General features: G+C 40.2%; 1 protein-coding gene across 3 annotated transcripts in view; it reads left to right on the top strand.

Annotated features, from left to right (window-relative positions):
• The window catches only part of FGD5 (FYVE, RhoGEF and PH domain containing 5), a 205,799-nt gene that overhangs the window by 89,896 nt on the left and 93,583 nt on the right, over positions 1-22,320 (top strand). For all 3 annotated transcript variants that reach the window (XM_089520869.1, XM_089520879.1, XM_089520859.1), the window contains exons 4-5: positions 19,770-19,828; positions 19,953-19,983. In XM_089520869.1, coding sequence (XP_089376995.1) covers positions 19,770-19,828; positions 19,953-19,983 — 90 coding nt within the window. The remainder of the gene's footprint in view (positions 1-19,769; positions 19,829-19,952; positions 19,984-22,320) is intronic.

Below are 22,320 nucleotides of genomic sequence, written 5' to 3'. Positions count from 1 at the left end.
TGATGAAGTATTTATACACAGTATCCATTGTGAACACCATCCACTAAAAGCGATACTGTATTCAGCCTGACTTTCAAATAAAATTCTTACATTGTTTCAACAAGCCGCTGTCTGAAGTGATTTTAGAACACATTGAAAACACTTCCAACATTGAGAAAAGTCTCTTAGGTTTGGGACACATTGGATAGTGGGTGTGTAGCTGTCAAAGTATAGTTAGTGCCAAGCTGGGGGAAAAATTTGAAACCCAGAGTGCTGGCATCTAAAGAGAGTTATAGTGCAGGAGACACTTAAGAGAGTCCTGAGTTCGAGTCTCACAGTGAAGAATTGGTGGGATAGTGGTCATTACCTTCACATAATTGGTGGTAGCATTGGGATCAAAAAGGCCCATTGGGCTGCCAAGCTAGTAAAGAAGTTGGGTGGGTGAGTCTCACCTTCGTAGTACTCCTCAAAGTACTATCACTTTTTCACAGAGGAATCCTTAGCACAAGACAAAATAGTTATAAAATACAGATAGCACGAGCAAATTTCAATGTGTAGTCACTAAGAAGAATTGGCAGACAGGTAGGTTTGGATTCCAAAAATAGTACAAGGGATTTGGGAGTGAGCTAATCTTGTGAAAACAGTATTTGGGTTGGCCCACTAGAGAGTTATTTTTTATTTTTTTTAAAAAGATGTTTTGCTTTTTGATCTATGGTTTCCATCTCTCAGGGGAAAACCAGCTCGAATAAAAGCATGAGATTACCTAGTAGATAAGATCTATGGTTTTATCTGGAAAGTTTAAAAAAATCAAACCTTATTTGTAAAGATCTTAAACAGTTTCTAGCAAATGGCAAAGATCTGTTAGAAAACAAACGATTCCTAACGTCTCTGTTTCACTTAATGTAGATTCTCCATTCTACTGTCTATGTGTATACACTCTTGAATAAGATTTAGTTTAAAATGCATTCAGTACATGTACTGAAATAGCAATGACATAATTTAGTCACAGGTAGACAATTTTAGGTCCTGTTGATGTCAGAGAGAGATTTCTGAAGATGTTGCTTGTTACCTGGTTGTGGTACAAGCACACTTGCTGAAATCCCACACACCCCATTAAAAGTACAGGAAAGACATGCAGTTTTCAGTCTGGCAAGCCTATACAGATTGTATTTTTAACATTTGTAATACATAAAAGGCCAGATGAAATGTACATGGTCATAGCTATTGTGCTCTCCTAGGCGTGACCTCTATAAAGAGATGGCCTTTGGATCTTACCAGCTATCTTAGAAGGCTTTTTCATTCTTATCCATACATGATAATGCCTATGGGATATCTCCTAGACATTTCTGTTGCATGAATATCTCATCTTATCTCATCTCTGCTTTGCTGAATTAACACCTCTAGCTGATCTGAAATAAAGAAGACATATAACACATAATGGTGCCACCCCTTCCCAGTACCACCATTTTATTGTGTCTTTGGGGAATTAGCAAATATTATCTCTATGCCAGTGTTTCCCCCTCCTTATAAGACAAACAGCATTTTAGTGGGAGCAATTTCAAGTTTAAACATGGTGCAATGGAAAGAGTTGAGGAAGGGTCCCTCCTCTAATGTCATGACTCCAATTGAACTGGCTGTTCTCTGCAACTGACTTTCATTAGTTCAAAAGACAGAGATAGAGAAGAGGGGATGATGGTTAGGAGAATCAACTATGGATCTCTCTCATAACATGTAGTTTGGCTTACAGTATGTTCTGTTATCCCAGAGGTTCCCACAGTATATTTCTTAAAAATTAGATCTATTGGCTGTGCTCACTTGGGCTATTGGTGCATTTGAATCCATTTTAAAAAACTGACAGATGGTGCTGGGCTAGAGAACTCCTAGCTAAAGATGTTGTCATTATTTTAACCTCTCTAATACTCCTTAGAGAAGAGGGTGTCCTTCACATAAGTAAAATTTCCTCTCTATTTTACCTTGGTAAAATCACCTAAGAGGCATATCGGAGGTGTCATTCCCACGGATGACTTCCCTCTTGGTTCCATTGATTGAAGGTGACTTTGTTTTCTTCTAGCTTTGTTCAGCGACAACAAATACTTACTGGAAGAAAACGTCAGATCAAGGCACAAAAATTGCTTCCTTTCGTTTTCCCTGAAATTCTCATTAACTTACAATTATAGTCAGGGATAAGATGTGTGCTTTACAGGAAAATTGCCTCCTCGTTTCAGGAGCCAAACAGCCCTGCAGATGTAGTACTAGGGACCAGCTAGCTCCTCAGTGTTTTAAGTCAAAAGCACAAAGCAGCCCCAACCCAGCAGCAAATATCTAAGCTTCATTTTGGCAAACGTGCAGAGTTCTTGTCCTCTCTTGTTCTACTTTCTAACCAGTCTTTTTGTGTGGCACTATGTGTGAGGCCTCTGTTACTGCCCATAAAGGCCTGCCAAGGGTGATTTCTCTGTTATAAAGCTTGGATGTATCCACCATGTGGATTGGGAGGGGAGCCCTTGTGCTGTTTGTGGAAATTTGCAGTTCACAACACTAGAGCCATGTGCAGCTATTTCCTAATGTAATAGCAGGGGAGGAGATTAATTGTGAAGGCAGCAGCATAATGGCATATTTATTTATATATTTTATTTGTTACATTTATATCTTGCCTTTCTTCTGAGAAGTTCAGGGAGTTCATTTTTTATCCATGTGACAACCCCATGTGGCAGGAAAGAAAGTGGGCCAAGGCCACCCAGTGAGCTTCAAAGTACAGGGATCTGAACCTGTGCCTTCCAAGTCCCACTCCAACACTGTAACAACTCTACAAGGCTTGTAAATAGATCCTAAGGTTGGCTTTTAGAATTGCTTGATAATGATTCAGAGAGGGAGCACTGTGCCTTCAAATTTGGGAGTGAGTCAAAGCAGCTGTGGCTTCAGCTTCTGACTAGGCTTGCCAGAGTGAAAACACTGGAGACAGTTGCTATTTGATTGTGAGCAAAAGGGGATCTTAGCAGGTGTTCCTTGTCATGCAGCTTGGTAGCTTGCTGAAATTTCATCTTGTACACAACTATGCCTCTGGCAACCAGGGTCCAAAACACACTGCAGAAACAATCCAGTTTGAGACTGCTTTAATTGCCCTGGCTCAATGCTAAGGCATTCTGGGAATTGTAGTTTTGTGAGACATTTAGCCTTCTCTGTCAGAGAGCTCTGGTGCCACAACAAACTACAGTTCCTAGAATCCCATAGCATTGAGCCATGGCAGTTAAAGTAGTGTCAAGCTGGATTATTTCTCCCATGTGTTTTGGACCCTGGTCTCCAGAGTCATAGCTGTGTACAAGACGAAAATTCAGCAAGCTACCAAGTTGCCTCATTTTTACAATGAATGGTATACAAAATGGCTGCCTGCTACGGTTGCCAGGTTAAAATAGAAGAGGGCCTCTCTCCCTTCAGTAGTTATGTAGAAGAAATGATTTCAGCTTGTTACCTGGTTGTGTGACAAGCTACACCTGCTGAAATGCCCTCTACTACACAACCACTGAACGTAAAGGAGCATCTTCTAGTTTATAACCTGGCATCTCGATTAGAAAAAAATAGAGACATATGTTTGAAGATGCCACTGAAAATAAAACATGGAAAGCAGAAAGATTTTGCAGTAAAAGATTAAACTGGATTAATGTGCTATCAGCAATAATACTAATGTTTACAAAGAAAAAAACTCAGGATACAGATGTTTAAAGGTCATAACAGAAGCAATTAAGTGTGAATTTGGATTTATAGAAAGTCATTTGCAGCTGCCATTTTCTCTATATGCAGTCTTGTCTGCCATTTACTCTGGATGTAGAAGAAATAAAAAAGTAACATCCATTATACTTAACTGCTGCCTAGGGTTTCAGTACAAAAGTTAATGTGATATGTGGAACTCAGAAGAGCACACATCCTCCCTCATATGTCTACTCAGCTTGGTTTTTCTCCAAGGGGAAGGAAGACACATTATATTAAGGGTAAAAAAAAAGGAAGGGGGGAGTAAGATGCAGTAAATCAGTGTTTGCCTATTGTTGATACTGCACACACACACACACAAATGGTTTCAGAGGGATAACTATAACCTACTTTTTTCACATTGAGGGATCCTATGAAAGCATTTTAGACGTTGGAGAGTTCATAAAACATTCACATTTCATTTAGGGTTTATTTATAAAGTGGCCCAAGTCCTGTAAATAAACTTAGAAAACAATGAGCTTTGTTAATTCAAGACCTTGCAGCAAAGCTGGTTTATTCCATGTTCAGGTCAATGCCTGAACCTTCAACTCTGCCAATTCATTAGACTCACTGGAATTGAGCAAGGTCAGGCTTGCATCCTTCCGAGGTCACTAAAATGAGTACCCAGACTGTTGGGGGCAAATTAGCTTACTTGCTAATTAGCTTACTTGCTGTTAACCGCTATGATCTTTGGAATAGCGGTATATAAATAAAACAAATTATTATTATTATTATTACTTTTCAGACTACATTTCCCAGAATGTACTTTGTCAAGATGGCCAGTAGCCATTCTGAAAATTCTAATCAGAAAAAAGTAACTTTTTCCAAGCTGGGTTATACTCAGTGGTATAGTGGCTACTTTCCATGCAGATCCCAGGTCAGTACCTCACAAAGAAAATGTAAGAAATTGCCAGACTTGGACAACCCCATCCTTAGGCCAAACAGGGAACATTACAGTGGGCCTTTGGTATCCTCTGTGGTTTGGTTCCCCCGCATGGATACCAAAATCTGTGGATGTTCAAGTCCCATTAAATGCAATGGATAATAAAATGGTGTCCCTTATGGAAAATGACAAAATCAAGGATTTTTTTTAAATTTATATATTTTTTGAATATTTTCAAGCCATGGGTGCTTGAATCCATTGATAAAGAATCCATGGATACAGAGGGCCAACTATACTTATAAGATAAATGAACATACATTAGGCCATTGTTATCCACTGGGGTTCAGTTCCAGGACACCACCCCCACTCCACCCAGTGAATACCAAAATCCATGGATGCTCACGTCCCATGAAATACAGTGGTATAACAATACAGCGTCCCTTACATAAAACAGCAAAATCTAGGTTTGGTCTTTTAGAAGTCATATATTTTTGAATATTTTCAATGGATGGTTGAATCAGTGGATAATGAATCTGTGGATATGACAGGCTTACTGTAATGAGTTGGGGCTTGTCTACACCAGTAAAAAATGTGGCACTGGCCCCAAAGCCACTGCTGGTAATTCTGACGATGTATGGCTACTTCCCTTTACCCGATTTTGCTCTGAACTAAACAAAATCAGGGGAAATTCCTGTTTCTCAGAAATTCTATTTCCCCAAAACCCTGAAGTAACCTTCCCTGAACAGTGCCTGTTGTTGGAGCTGCTGCTGCTGCTGCTTCCTCATGGGCAGGGTAAAGCCTGCCCAGTGCACTGCTGCTTCTGCTGAGGTCAGAAATGGCTGCCAGGATGATCATATGTCTGTGTGGCCATTTTTCACCTTAGCAGAAGCAGAAGCATGCTGGGCCGGCCCTACATAGAGCTCCTGTTTGTGAGGAAGCAGTGGCAGCAATTTCAAAGACAGGGTGGCCCAGTAGGGCCAATACAGTGTTGACCTGTGCACGCAACAACATGGCAGTGCACCAGATTCAGTGAAGTGTGTATGTGGTTGCCTTCATGGTTGGTCCAGGGCATAAAGCTCCAGACTGGTCCCAAATTAAGTAGCTGGTGTAAATACACCTTTGGTGAAACCACCTCAGACTGACTAGATTATTGCACTACATTCTTAAAGCCTTGCTATTCCATTTTAGCTGTTCTGGCTGTCTCCTGTTGCATTCTGGGATTTGCAGTTTAGGGAGGGTCATTTAGAGTACTCAGCCAGAGAGGTCTTACACCTCACTGAATTACAAACTCCAGAATGTAACAGGAGACAACCAGAGCAGTTAAAGTGGAATAGCAAAGCTTTAAGAGCGTAGTGCGATAATCTAGTGAGTGGCGATAGGGTTCTAGCTTCTTTATTGGAAAAAGGAGGTAACTACAGATAAGTAGTTTTTGGTAATATGAAGAGATGTGAGAACAAAAAAAAAAGATTTTTTGTTTGTTGTATACATGTGGGGAGGGGGGGTGTTAATATTTTACTTGCTTTCTATAGGCTGTTTTTTCCTAGGGAAAAAAACTGGAAAAAGTAACTAGGAAATACTTCCTTTTAAACCGAGGAATAAAATAAAAGACAGTTTTCCCACATATTTTCTCCTCCCAAATCTATGTAAGAGGAAGACTTTTATGTAAGAACTGTCAAGGAACCCTATAAGCACTTTTTTGACTGAGGAAAAGCAATTTCTATCATAGGCTTTTGTGGATTCCACTACACTTCATTAGGTGGATTCCAAGAAAACTTATTCATTGGTGCTACAGGATTCCTTCATATCTTCTTATCCTGAACCAGATTAACATAGCTACATCTTTGAATAGTACTGCTATATAAGACTACATACAATATCAGATCTTTAGAGCTCAGTTTGATTTCCTTTCCCTAGTTCTTTTTTAGGAAAGTGTATGTTATGTCTGCTTGATGCTATGGAGAATTAGCAGAGACAAAATAATCTCTTCTGTTTTACTAACGTTGACGGTTGATTCTGTTTGTATGGGGCTTTTTTGCCTGCTCTTCAAATAGCCAAAACCAAAGAGTTTCCTTATTATTCAGGTGTTCCTGACAGCTCCACTTGTAACAGACAAACAAAAATTTAACAGTAAAGTTAAATTGGTAATTATATTATGAACAAATTCAGTTTTTGTTATTCCAAGACACAATAGTTTTATGCCAAATCAAGTTATATGTAATGCATTTTATAATCCTAAAGCAACAAAGGGACTTTCACTCTACAAAAGGTGTTGATAGTATATATATATATATATTAAAAATTTCTGTTGTTGTTTTTTTCCAGGAAAAAAATGAGGACAGACTCTTTTCCCTTATACCAGTGGTTCTCAACCTGTGGGTTGCAACCACTTTGGGGGTCAAATGGCCCTTTCACAGAGGTCGCCTAAGACCATAGGAAAACAGTAGCAAAATTACAGTTATGAAGTAGCAATGAAAATAATTTTATGGTTGGGGGTCACTACAACATGAGGAACTGTATTAAATGGTCGTAGCATTAGGAAGGTTGAGAACCACTGCCCTATACCTTCAAAATGTCCAAAGGTTTTGCATCTCTGATTTTTAAATAGTTACTTCCATGCTCTTCGTTTTAAATGGAGCATGTATAAGAAATGGAAAAAGGGGGAAATCACGAAAAAGGAATTCAAAGAAAAAGCAGGCATGTGTAGGGGTCAAGTCAGAAAAGCTAAAGCACAGAATGAACTCAGATTTGCTAGAGAGGTTAAGAACAACAAAAAGGGCTTTTTTGGATATGTCCGCAGCAAAAGGAAGAAGAAGGAAATGGTAGGGCCACTGTGTCAAGAAGATGGCAAAATGTTAACAGGGGGCAGAGAAAAGGCAGAATTACTCAACACCTTCTTTGCCTCAGTCTTCTCAGAAAAGGGAAAGGGTGCTCAACCTGAGGATAATGGAGCAAAGGACAGAACAGGGGAATTTCAGCACAGAATGAGATAGTAGAGGAATACCTTGTTAATCTAAATGAATTTAAGTCTCCAGGACCAGATGAACTACATCCAAGGGTATTAAAAGAACTGGCAAATGTAATATCAGAGCCATTGGCAATAATCTTTGAAAACTCCTGGAGAACAGGAGAAGTCCCAGCAGACTGGAGGAGGGCAAACGTTGTCCCCATCTTCAAAAAGGGGAAAAAAGAGGATCCCAACAATTATCATCCAGTTAGTCTGACATCAATATCAAGAAAGATTCTAGAGCAGATCATTAAACAGAGAGTCTGTGAACATCTAGAAGGCAATGCCATAATAACAAAAAGTCAACATGGGTTTCAGAGAAAGAAGTCATGCCAGACAAATCTGATCTCTTTCTTTGATAAAATTACCAGCTTGGTAGATGAAGGGAATGCTGTGGATATAGTATATCTTGATTTCAGTAAGGCCTTTGACAAGGTTTCCCATGACATTCTTGCAAACAAGCTTGTAAAATGTGGACTAGACAAGGTAACTGTTACATGGATTTGTAACTGGTTGACCAGCCGAAGCCAAAGGGTGGGTTTTTTTTTTCTCGAATGTGTGTGTGTGAACAATGGCTCCTTTTCATCCTGGAGAGAAGTGACCAGTGGGGTCCCACAGGGCTCTGTCCTGGGCCTAGTGCTATTCAACATCTTTATCAATGACCTGGATGACAGAATTGAGAGCATACTTATCAAATTTGCAGATGACACCAAATTAGGAGGAACAGCTAATACTCCAGAGGACAGGATCAAAATTCAAAATGACCTGAATAGACTAGAAAGCTGGGCCAAAGCTAAAAAAATGAAATTCAACACGGAGAAATGTAAGGTATTGCACTTAGGGTAGAAAAATAAAATGCACAAATATAGGATTGGGGACACCTGGCTGAATGAAACTACGTGTGAAAGGATCTAGGAGTCCAAGTAGACCACAAGTTGAACATGAGTCAACAGTGTGATGCGGCAGCTAAAAAGGCCAATGCAATTTTAGGCTGCATCAATAAAAGTATAGTGTCTAGATCAAGAGAAGTAATAGTGCCACTGTATTCTGCTTTGGTCAGGCCCCACCTGGAATATTGTGTCCAGTTCTGGGCACCACAATTCAGAAAGGACATTGAGAAAGTGGAGTGTGTCCAAAGGAGGGCGACTAAAATGGTGAAGGGTCTGGAAACCATGTCCTATGAGGAATGACTTAGGGAGCTGGGGATGTTTAGCCTGGAGAAAACAAGGTTAAGAGGTGATATGACAACCCTGTTTAAATATTTGAAGGGATGTCATGTTGAGGAGGGAGCAAGCTTGTTTTCTGCTGCTCCAGAGAACAGAACCCGGAACAATGGATGCAAGCTACAGGAAAAGAGATTCCACCTCAACATTAGGAGGAACTTCCTGACAGTAAGGGCTGTTCGACAGTGGAACACACTCCCTCGGAGGGTGATAGTCTCCTTCCTTGGAGGTCTTTAAACAGAGGCTGGATGGCCATCTGTCGGGAATGCTTTGATTTGGATTTCCTGCATGGCAGGGGGTTGGACTGGATGGCCCTTGTGGTCTCTTCCAACTCTATAATTCTATGATTCTATGATTCTAATATCTGTCTGTCTCTGTGACAAGTACTCCAAAAATGAATGTAGATACAACTTTATATTAAGTTCCAAAAATCGCTAGAATGTGTTGTTGTGCAATAAAAGACAGACAGTGCCTTATCTCACATGTTGGCTTCAAATCTGGAAAAGCTATTACAATGTAAGAACTGAGTGCCAAATGTTTTAAAAATAAAACCTAAAATAGTGTTCCTAGTGACATTGCTGTCCCCCTTGGTAGTAGGCCCTTTTCTCTAAGAAGAAAACTCCCAACATTTCAGAAAACTAGAGTATTTGGGTGTAACAACAGCTGAATAATCACTGATTCTTCAGAATTTCATGTCCTTGATATTTAGGTCATCTCTGGGATTGAGACACCATTCCCCGCCTTAGAGAGGTGCCAGAAATGGCAACAACAGAGCAGGGTGAACAATCACAGTGTGCAAAACAGACCTGTCTGCATAAAAAGGAAATAGCAGGCTAGGCCTTAGAGACTTTGCAAAGAGCCAGGCAGCAACAGGCTCACTGTTGCAGCATGTCAAATTGTCTTCGCCATTCCTTATCTTTCTACTGGGTGGGATTGGTTTCCAGGCTCCATTAATCATTCTGTTTTGCAAACCTTTAACCTCGGTATAATGGAGCAGGCACTCACACTTTAAAAAAAAAAAAACACCCCACCTCAAACATAGTCTGTATTTGGGGAAGTTACTTTGTGTTCCTTTGAAGAAGGGACAGACAACACATCCTCCCCCTTCTTCAGTAGAATATGCAAAATTAAACAGATTTCCTCAGTTATGGTGTGCAGAAGACAAGAGTCCCTGTTTCCTGCCTTCTCCCCTGCATTTTCAACTACAGTAGAACACATTCTAGGTATTACACACTCATTGGGTATTGGAACTTCATCCATTGTTAAACACACATCAACCACCAATGTTTGGGATAAAATAGGCCACAACCATTATTGATTGGAGCTGCAAATAGGTTTGGCATCACCATGAGTCTAGATCTAGGCATCAACTGACCTGTCTGCTGGTCAATGAACTGCTGTTAACCAAGACCTCTCTTTGGGAAAAAATCTCAGAGAACAGATATGGGCATATGCCATTGCGTGGTTCCTAATGGGACCCTTATTACCAATCCCAGTTCACATGAAGCCCCTTTTCCTGACCAGCTAGATCCGAGTGCTGTGCCAAACCACTCAAAAGATCTGATAAGATAGTAAAGTGACTGTGACTCTGAAGAAGTGGGTTTATATTTTTAAAGGCTCATGCTACAATAGAAACCAGCTAGTCTCAAACCTGCTGCTACATTCTTTCTTCCCCACTTCCTCCTTTTTGTAAAATGTTAACATTATGATTATCAATTTTTTATTATTATTATTATTATTATTATTGTTATTATTATTTCTTACCTGCCTCTCCCAATGGATTGAGGCAAGGAACAACAACAAACTAATATATAATATACAACATTAGTTTAAAAGCACATATCAGTTAAAAACAAACAACATCAGTTTAAAATAACAAATAAGATAAATGCATATTAAAACAATCCATATTTTAAAATTCATAAGTTAAAATTCATTGTTTAAAAATCATCTGGAGTGACCTGCCCAAAGAGACTGGTCTTTAATGTTATTTTAAATTCAGACAGCATATTCAACTGTTAGATCTCTTCCAAAAGGTCATTCCACAGTCTCAGGGTGGCTGAAGAAAAAGTCCTCTGGGTGACACTTTCCAACCTCTTCTTGGCTGACTGAAGTAAATGTCTGCCAGAGGACCTGAGTGTACAGGGCAGATTATATGGAAGGAGGTGATCCCATATGTAACCCAAATCATGTAGGGCTTTAAAGGTGATAACCAACATTTTGTGCCTTGCCTAGAAACTAATTGGCAGCCAGTGGAGATATTTTAATATTGATGGGATACAGTAACCAATCCGACTGTTGTAAAGGGAAGGTGGGGATGAGGTTCCTGAAAAGATAGAAGAGGGAGTGCTGAGAGGCTTGCTTTTATAGCCCAGCCTCTGACCAGAAGGAAAACTTTCCCTTGCTGCCTCTGGTCCCACACTCCAGTCAACCACGCAACACGGCTTCCCTGAAACCCACACAAACTGCTCTGGCTCCTGGGAAGAGAACCATCTATGCTGAGAGAAGAAATTATGCCTGTTAAGCTACAGTTCATGAGCCCATCTGCAAAGAGCATTTCCCAATAGGCCTGGAGACCATTGCTGACTTTTCTGTGATGATTACTCTCTTCCTGATACGGTTACACCAGCCTATACATATCAGTGGGTGGGTAGGCTGTTGGGGGTCTGGTTTTATATGAATAGAAAATTCATGCTCCTAAGTGCTGAGACTTGTGTAGCCAAAACAGCACCATCTGTGTCCAGGAAGGAGGCATTAGCAGTTGGAGGGGGGGGGGCCGTTTTGAGAAGTACAGAAGGTACAGAAACAGAAAATTGGGAAGAGATAAAGAATGGGATGAAGATTTCTTGAAAAGGGCTTGATTCAGCAGAGGTCATGGCAGACTATGGTTCAAACTGGGGAAGTGGCACTTTGTCTTGTGGTGGAAAGCTGAAGCCCTCCACTGCTGGGCCCATGGGCTGCCAGTGGTCGTAGGCAAGATAGACTTGCCTGGAAAAGGAGAATTTTGCTACCTGTCTTGTTTGAAAGCACTGATATTATACTGTAGATCCTACTCTACATAAACATATGGCTAGATGTAGTATTTATTAGTATTAGATTAGTCATCATTGTGTCACTTATACGTAAAGCAACAAATGGAAATTTTATTATCTGTTATTATCTTATCGCTTACTCTGCACCTATCATCACCTAACATAAATTAATATAATGTTTGTGTGTGTAGAGTAGGATCTATATTTTTAAAGAGGGCAGCAGGACAAAGAGAAATTTTCACCCTTGCAGTGTAAGGCTGTATCTGCACTGCAGAAGTAATGCAGTTTGACACTGCTTTAACTGCCATGGCTCACTGCTATTGAATTCTGAGTTTTGTGGTTTTGTAGGATATTTAGCCTTTTCTGTCAGAGAGCTCTGGTACTACAACAATGTACAAATCCCAGGATTCAATAGTACTGAGCCATGGCAGTTAAAACAGTGTCAAACTGCATTATTTCTGCAGTGTAGATGCAGCCAGCTGCGCCTGTATGGCTAAATTGGGTGCAGGGATGACTTCTGAAAATTCCTATATGCAGTGTGTTATTATTCATTCTGGGGCTCAACAGACTGTCCAAAAAGGGCGGGCTGGAGGTACCCGTTTCTTCTCCCAAGGGAGGCTGGAGCAGCCAAATGGTGTGGCCTCCCTCTGCCCCAAAAAGAACCTGGAAAAACCGGGTTCTTCTTGGGATGCTGCGCAGATGTCACGAATGCGCCATTGGTGCACTGTGGCACATCAGTGATGCAAGCGCGGCACCGTGACATGTGGATAAGGTGCCACACTTGCATCATGGAAACGCCCCCTGTGTGGATGGTGTGGTCCAATAATGGTGCCGCCATCACGTACTAGGTCGAGGGAGCATGCAGTTTCTGCATGCTCTCGAGCCCTAGAATTGGCTCTGTGACGGCACTTCCCACCCAGGCCTCTGTTACTCAGCCCTTCGGCAGGCAAGTGGTACAGTATCAATAAGATACATGTATTTCATATAAAGGAGCAAGTTGCTGTTTTAGCCATGCTGTCTGTGCCTTTTCCTGCTTTATCTGTTTGGTGCCACCTAAGCATACAAAGATGAAGACAAAAGGAAGGAAAAACTGGCCATGAGAAGAATGTCACGAAGGAACACTTTACATTTCCCAGCACTAGCTGTTCTTAGGGCATAATTTCCACTCCTTTTTGTCTGATGCTTTGATTCCTACTGACTTCAGGCAAGTGACCTTTACTTTTGCTAAAAGATTTAGACACCGCTAAGAACGCAAGCCCACATTTGTCTGCTTATATGTTGGTCCCTCTGAATTCAGTGAGGCCAACTTCCTGGTACTTTGGAATAATAAATAAATACATAAATAAATAAATGATTTATTTATAGCCCGCCCAATCACAAGTAATCCGAGTGGGTTACAGCAATAAAAATACATAAATATAAAATACATAAAAATAAAAATACACTCCTCTTCTTAAGGCTAGCCCTGATAGAAATGGGCCTACCTGTTTACTCCCTCCCAGGCCAGATGATGACAGTTGCCATGGAGGGAGGGCTCTTCTTCTTAAGGCTAGCCTTGATGGATAGGAGTGTACCTTTACACACTTATCCTTGAATGCTTCTGATTCTCTCTAAGTACAAATGGAAATTAGATTAGGAGGGCAAATTTGTCCACAGTGGAGCTAATCAATTACCTGTAGCTAGGTCATGCCATCAAAGTAGAATATTTGTAACATTACTATGTTTAAAGTGTACAGTGTTGTTTAGAATGGGCACCACACATGTACACACACACAAATTACAAAAGGCAAGCCTTGATTTGCCAACTTATATTAGGAACACCATTTTACTGTGCCACTGTATTTAATGGGTCTTGAGCATCCATTTGATATTTGATATTCATGCAGGGTCCTGGAACCAAACCCCACTTGATACCAAGGGCTCACTGTACCATAGTATCTGATAACACTTCTCACTTGCTATTCAAGAATAAGCAGGAGAAGAAAAGTAGGGGGTTGTAAAGAGGATTTTGCTGATTATGAATACAAATGGAAATGGTTTTATTCTCCATCAATACAGAAAAAATATATCAATCTGTTTGTGGGGATATCCCAAGGGATCCATAAAACAGGTGGAGAAGTGCCCCATTTTAAAATTGAAAGCAAGCCTTTAAACTGAACATGTTTCCTTTTCAGTAAAACCATATAGTTATAAAGACTTGATTGGGATCAATGCTATCCCATAGTGTAACATATATAACCCTACAAGAATGGTATGGGGTGAGTGGGTGCTGATTGACTCTCCAGTTTTTAAAAAGATAAAACATATTAGGTCATATTATCATCAACACATGTATAGTATAACAGAAGTGCAACAATTACTTAAATGTGACAGTACAATAAATAGGAATTGTGAATTACCTATAACAGCAAAAACAACAACAACAAAAAAACTCATAGACCTTCCTGCCAAAGCATATGCTACTTAAGTAGCTTACACACCCATCACTATTTTCCACAAAAATGGACAGCAGAATAATTACAGAAGGCCATACATATTTCTTAAGACATTGCTTTTCTTTTTCAGGGTTCAGTGTGAAATGCTCAAGCAAACAATACTTTGTTCCCTGAATATATGTTTCAGCCAAAAATTGGGGACTTCTTGGTGGTCTTCTGAGGAGGGTGTTATTAATATGTTTTAAGTGCTTTGGTGGCTTTTGATTTTAAGATGCCTCTGTCTAACAGGGCCTGAACAGACTGGCGAAAAACACCAACATTGGGGCAGAGAGCAGGGCAAGGTGATTGCATGCCATGTGCCCTGACACCACCCCCATGCCAGTCTGACGCTGCATGCACCCTTGGCGGGAGACACCATGGTGCTCCCTTGGCACAGCACCAAAAAGCTGCGGTGCCAGCAGCTATGGCACCCTTTCCATGGCGCAAAAAGAAGCCACTTTTTGCGGCTTCTTTTTGTGCCATGGACCTGCCAGGTTGGAGGCATGGTGTGCAGTTAACGCGTTCCAAATCTGGCAGGAAAGGGGGCGTGTGTAAAGCCCATGAGTTGGTTTTATGTCCTACAATAATATGGAATGTTATTTTCTACAGAGAGGAGCAATCTGGTCTAGATATTGTAATTACTACTTCTTCCTCTTTTTTTTGAAGAGTAAGTTGTTGAGAGATTTGGTAGCTTTTATGTTTGTATTGCACATTCTGTTGGTTGTTGTGGTCAGGCACTTGTTCAGAGTGCAATAGTATTTGAGAGTGCCTTTCCTTGTGCCAACAAAGCTTGTGTCAAACATTCTGAGAATATATTTTCTAGTGTTGATGACTGGTGCCCATCAACCTGTAGATCATACATCTGTCAGTGTGCAAAATTTTAAACAATTGTTTTAAGTATTTTACCGACAGCACCGCAACATAATTTATTTTGGGGCTGTTTTTCCTTTAATATATGTACTCAACAGGGCTTGTGACTTGTAACTGCCTTGAATCCCATTGTGAAGTAATTGAAATAGTTCAAGATTTTCCATATCCTGACTCAGTTGTCAATCAAAATAGAAATTGCTGTCAAGAAATCAGAACTACAGTTGGACTTGGAAGGGCAGCTGTAAAGGAACTAGACAAGATCCTGAAATTTCAAGATATATCATTGAATACTAAAATTAGGATTCTTCATGCCATTCTATTTCCAGTTGCTATATATGGTTGTGAAAGATGGACAGTGAAGAAAGCAGTAATAGGAAGAAAATCAACTCATTTGAAATGTGCTGATGGAGAAGGGTTCTACAGATACAGATATAGATATAGACACAGATGGGTTCTACAGATAACATGGACTACTAAAAAGACAAATAAATGTATGTTAGAGCAAATCAAGCCTGAACTGTCCCTCAAAGCCAAGATTACTAAACTGAGACTTCCAACTCTATTATTCTATGATTCTGTGACTGTTGTATTTTGGATGCATCATGGGAACACATGACTCACTAGAAAAAACAATATAACTTGGTGAGGTAGAAAGCAGAAGGAAAAGAGGAAAACCACTTTACAAGTGGTTTGACTCAATCAAAGAAACCACAGCTCTGAGGTTGCAAGATCGGAACAGGTTGACAGGTTGACATGGAGGTCTCTCATTCATAGAGACACCATAAGTTAAAATTGACTTGACAGAAGATAACAACAAAATGTTTCAAGCCCTTCTCTGTCTGCCTATTCATCATGTGAGAATAGGATGTTGTAATAACAACATTGCGCAGGGCTACTGCAAACGGAGTGCTAAAGATAAAAGTACATTTTGAAAAAATCTGGGAAAGCCCTTAGATTCTAAGGAAAATAAGGCTATAAAAAGCAATCAGGCTTGACTAGGCAACAAGCCAGAGCTTTCTGTCAGAGCCATTGCTTCCTTCACTGAAGCTCAGACTTAACAGCAGGATTGGAGCCTCTGCTGATACTGGAAAAACAGAAGCCTAAAAAGGAAGCATGTAAAATTCTCACTGCTGGGCTAACAAGTAGCTAGCAAAGGTCTCTAAAATGAAATGGCAACTGTTCATATTTCATACTCCGCTTGGGCACAGTGTTAGGAACCTGATACTTGAAGGATCTCCACTCCCTACATCTCCCTGTTCCCAGAAGTCTGTCTCCGGACACTGTCGTCAATCTCGGAGTTCATTTCCTGGTTAAACAAACAGCAATTAAACAACACAAGACTGGGGCAACGCCTAGAGACACTGTCTCAGAACTTGCTCTAGACGGGCCATGTGACACCAGGGGTCCCAGTGTTTTGACTTTTGTCTCAAGACAAATTAATCATTAATGGAATGACCAACTGTGACAAACTGTATACAAGAAAGGAGAGTGAGCCTTGGTCACTGGTGAAATATGCTCTGCATCTTGGCAGATCTGAGCCAAGCCCATCAGTGGAGGACGTGCAGAGCTGCTGGTGTTGCTGCCCCTTGAATTTCATCACCTCTTAGCACCACCAATTAAAGAACTTCCTTTGTACAGACGTTAGTGTGTGTGTATGTACATGTGTATGCATATACGTAATTGTTGTTGTTGTTAACCACCTTCAAGTTGATCTTAACCCATGGCAACCCAATGGATGAGACATCTCCAAGACTTTCTGTCCTCCACTGCTCTGTCTCTAAATTCATACCCATCCATCTAGTATCCTTCCACCTTTTTTTAGCAAATTCATATATGCATGTGTGCATATGAAGGTTGATGCTGTTGAAGGCAGTAGGAAAAAAGAAAGACCACATTAGAGGTGGAATGGTGTAGTCAAGGAAGCCACTCAATTTGCAAAATCTGAACAGGGCTGCTAATAAAAGGGTCTTGGTCCTCATAGGGTCATGCTAAGTCCAAAGGCGATTGGACAGTACATAACAATGACAATAAAACATTTTGGTCCTTTTGTTTATATCCTGTTTCATGTGTGATTTTTTTTTGGTGTTTGGGCAGCAGTCATAGCACTGACAACATTTTTAATCTATGGGCATGGGAACCTTTATGTCTCATAACACATAACCAAAAAATGTGTTGGGTAACTGAAAACACATTTTTCCATGATAAAACTCTCCCAATACATATGCAATGGTAAATATCAAGAACACAGTATTTACTGACATCTTAACAATAATTCTTCAGGTTTTAAGAGGTCAGTAGGAATACAGTGGGTAACTGCTGTGGTTTGGTTCCAGGACTGATGCCTTTGGAGTGGATATCAAACTCCAAGTGGATACCAAAATCAGTAGATGCTCAAGTCCCATTATATACAATGTTTGCTTTTTGGAATGTATACATTTTAAAAATATATATCCAATATTTAAATATGTTTGTGGGGGAGAATATTTTCAAACCATGGATGGTGTAATTCATAGAATCAGATTTTTTGGATAAGAAGGAGGGCCAACTTTATATGCTACTGTTGTGCCCCTTTTCTGGTTGCCTGTTCCTGGTAAATAAGAGCTGAAACAGACAGCCCTAAAGGGCTGCTTGATGCTGCCCCTTTGATCACTTGATGCCCTAATCCGACTTTTTTTGGTACAAAAAGAAGTAGCAAAATGCTGCTCCTTTTTGCGCCATAGAAGGCAGGCAGAAAAATAATAATTTGAGAAGAAATGGGACCTCTTTAATAGGATCTGTTCCAAAATTGAGGTGATGCTGTACTTATTACACGACAGAGTAGATATGTTTAGCCATTTACAGAAAAAATGTTTAGATGGATATTTTTTTTCAGGGTGGGAATTGTGGACATTTTGGGGGCCAGGAAAATTGTCCTGGAGAGTCATGTGCTAGCAGTAACCCATTGTTATTGAGAATGCTTCTGAGATGACTGAGAAAATTCAGCTAGTGAAGAATGTAGCAATGAGATTTTTAATTGAGACAAGCTGTTTTCTTTTCTCATTACCTTCAGTAACCTTGGGGCCTAATTTCGACCTATAGGAAACTGTGCGAGACTTAAGGTTTGCTTGCTGAAAAATAACTGTTCCAAAATGAATCTACTCATTTCTGAAGACCAACAGCAGTAGCTTTCTTTGAATACCCACTGAGTCTGAGGCTGGCTCCAAATTAGTAGGACCTTCTTGGCACTCCACACACCCACTCTTTGCTAGTTGTGGAATACTCCCTCTGAAGAAGTGTATGTAGCCACCCACATTGTTGGCTGTTTTTAATATTTTGGTGGTAGAATTGCTTAGGGGTATTCACACTGTGAAAACAATCATGGGTGAATCCGGGTTAAACACCCATTGTCCACATGCATCCTGAATGTACCTGATTCAGTTTTGCAGGGGGGAGGGCTGCCAAAAACCCACTTAATCCGGAATAATCAATATTGAGGTTTTTGCCGAGTTTTTAAAAGTGATCCACATTGTCGGTAGCATAAATAACTGATGCAAATAGACCCAGGATAAAATACTGCATACTAAACAAGGGGTTCTGAATGTATTCACAACATCAGCTCCACCTTTATTCAAATGCTTGCATGTGTGAACAATTGAACTTACAGAGATACACATCTATGCAGTTCCATAGTGTGATTAACAAACCCAGAATGCATGAGTGAGATTATTTACATCGTTGCACTCAAAAAAATGACCTGTGAATTTTGTCTGTTGTATGCTTTCAAGTTGGTTTTGACTTACAGCGACCATGAGATGAATTATGACTGTGTTTTCTTGGCAAGATCTGTTATAGTACAATTGCATACAGAAGAGTTCAGTAACCAAAGGTGCTCAGATGCTAGTGTTAATGGTAAAGGAACAGCTTTGTTGCTACTGTCATGCGCCTTCAAATCATGTGTGACTTATGACAACCCTAATGCAAAGCTATCACTTGGACTTTCTTGGCAAGATTTGAACAGAAGGGGTTTGCCTTGGCCTTCCTCTCAGACTGAGAAACTGTGACTTGCCCAAGGCCACCCAGTGAATTTCCATGGCTGAGCAGGGATTTGAATCCTGGTCTCCCAGAGTCTTAATCCAACACTTGAATCACTACACAATAGTGGCTCAATTTTCTACTATTTATTGTTGTGTGCCTTCAAGTTGTTTCCAGGTTATGGTGACTGTAAGATAACCCTATCATGGACTTTTTCTGGGGCAGAATATGTGACTCACTTAAGGTTACCCAGTGGGTTCCTGTGACTGAATGGGAAAGCAAAGCATGATTTCTAGAGTTGTAGTCCAATGTTTAAACCACACCATGCTGTAGATTGCATTATAATCTTTTTTACATTTGTACATAGCCTAGAGATTTTATGTTATGAACTGAATACTAAATATCCATAACAACAATAACAACCACCATAGTAGTAATATCTTGATAGCTTTTAACCACTAGATCCAAACAGTATAAAGGCTAAGAGCACTTACTGCTTCTTTACTTCTTCTATTGTTGACTTTTGTATTTTTCCCATGTTGTTTTGAACAGAAAGAAGGACCATCCAGAGCTCACCTCATTGCCCATGAACTTGTGTCTTCAGAGAAAGTGTGAGTCCATCAACTAAAATCTGGTTTGCTCTTACTTTGTGAACTTGACCACATTTCACATTGATTCTTTCAGTTCTTGCTGCCTGGCAGTTTAATAAAACTGTGTCTCTTTTTTTCCCCCCAGATATGTGGAGATGCTCCAGTTGTTATGTAAGGTAAGTAAATCATTTTAATTGCAGAGGCCTAATTGCCCTCTTACTTAGCTATAATTTAGAAGACAGAAAAGGCACTGAAAAGGCTGAGGTGAATAATAACAGGACTGGCTTGTTGTACAGAAATGTTCACCGAGCCGTTGCAAAGAAATCTGTCTTTTGATGAAAACTCTCCTCCTCTGTATGTGGCTAGACGTCTTGAGCTCCTCAGCAGTAAGAATGTGTTGTTAGCCGATAGAAGTTGCATGGGATGTGGTGAGTTGAGTTGAGGCTGAATATGAAAAAAATCTATTTGAAAGCAGTTTCATTTGTAGCAAAGGAATAAAGGAGTGTGGCTACCACTGTACTCAGTAAAAGGCGGTTGAGCCATAGGATGGCTTCAGCAAATCATCCCCATATCTCAGTTTAGAAATGTTTTGTATGATGGGATGATGGGCTTGGCTCACTTCTGGCACTATCACTTCATCTTGGAAATTGGTATTTCATAGAGGTCTGCAATAGAGCCAAAAGCATGTATCAACCCCACACAGAAGACATTTTCTCATACACACACACACACACACACAGAGTATTTTCAGCAAAGGAAAGAACATGTCTGAATCATTTTGTGTGTGAAAAATCAAGTGAAAATATTAAAAAGTCAGCTTACTATTAACTATTAAATCAGTTAAATAATTACTGTTGCAACCCTAAGCATGCATACCGTATTTCTGAATATGAGGGACCTACTACAGAATAAGCATGTTTAAGATTATAGTGTTCATAAAAAAGAGCAGGTTTCTCACTGGATATTGTATTCTGTAGCTATTTAATGAAGAATGGTGAGGAAAACAATTATTCTTGACTAAATAAATATGATCAAATTCTACATTATTGAATAAATACAGGTATACCTCAGTTAATGAAGTAGGTGTGTTCCTGAGCTTAATTTTTTTAACTGAAAATGTGATACTAGAGACAGAAATAACATGGAAAGAATAGGGATAGGTTCCTACGTCACAGAAAAGAGGAGCCGTTCAACATGTTTCAGCAAACTCACCCCACCAAAAAACAAACAAACACTGAACAACATATATACATGAAATGAAACAACCAGGTCATATAAGTCTCACAAAAGCATTTTGGAAATTAATGGGGAGACCATTTGACACACACACACCCCATACGCATCCAGGGATGATTCCCTAATACTTTCTTTCACCATCTTCCATTTTTCTTATGACTTCCATTTTGGTGGCCAGACTATTCTTTCTTAGCTTGCTGGGTAGGTGGAGAGTCAGGATTATCTCCCCTTTTCTCGGTTTTTCTATTTACCTATAATCAGTAAGGGATTCTGGAAGCAGTTGGTATTACCTGTTGTAGGCAGGCATACACTGCTGCAGCAATGATTGGCTACAGTAGAATGCCATTCTTTCCCAGCTCAAGTTTTGTTGCATTGTTTACTTCAGACATGCTACTTTCTTTCTCTAGCCTTCCTTCATCATCCTACCAATACTGATGCTGTTTAAAGCATCTAGGTAGATATAGGACAAGAAGAAGAAAGGGAGCTGTAAAAAGGAGCTTCGTTTTCAGAGACTTGGACCCTATACAGACTGGCACAAAACGCCATGCTGGGACCGATTTTAGGGCTCAGTAGGGCTGGGCGTCCATAAGTGCCCAACCCTACTAGCGGCACCCATGTGCCATCTTGCTGTTGCCTCACCTACACAGGGCATGCAATGATGACATGCAGACATCCGCTTGTCCAAACAGTTAGCGCAGCACCAATGAGGGGCAAAAATGGATGTCATGGAGCCACCCATCTGTATCCCACCTTGGTTAGCAAATATGTCTGTAATCTAAATCACGTTACCTGGTGCATTAGATATGGTGAATGATAGTTGTATGCACAGTGATGGCTATAGTTGTTGTGTGCCTTCAAGTCATTTATGACTTACATCTACTCTAAGGTGAACCTATCATGAGGTTTTCTTAGCAAGATTTCTTCACAGGGGGTTTGCCTTTGCCTTCCTCTGAGGCTGAGAGAGTATGACTTGCCAAAGGTCACCCAGCAGGTTTCATGGTCAAGCTGGAAATCAAACCTTGTTCTCTGGTTTCATAGTCCAACCTTTAAACCATTACACCACACTGGTTCCTATGGAACTCTGTACCCAGGGAAATTCCTGTGATGAACTCTGACTGCAATCAAAGCAGGGGCTTTTTTTGACACTGGACTTATGTTTGTGTATATCACTAACAGTAAGCTAATCATAAGATTGCTAGTGTGGTGTAGTAGTTTGAGGATTGGTTGTGTGTCCATGTAATTACCTTAAAGCAGGGGTGGGAATTGTGTAGCCCTTC

The sequence above is a fragment of the Sceloporus occidentalis genome, unplaced genomic scaffold, assembly GCF_023333645.1.
Source record: "Sceloporus occidentalis isolate IW3139 unplaced genomic scaffold, rSceOcc1.0.p SCAF_1, whole genome shotgun sequence".
NCBI lineage: Eukaryota > Metazoa > Chordata > Lepidosauria > Squamata > Phrynosomatidae > Sceloporus > Sceloporus occidentalis.
Note: the sequence above shows the minus strand (reverse complement) of the source record. Positions and strands in the feature narration are given on the sequence as shown.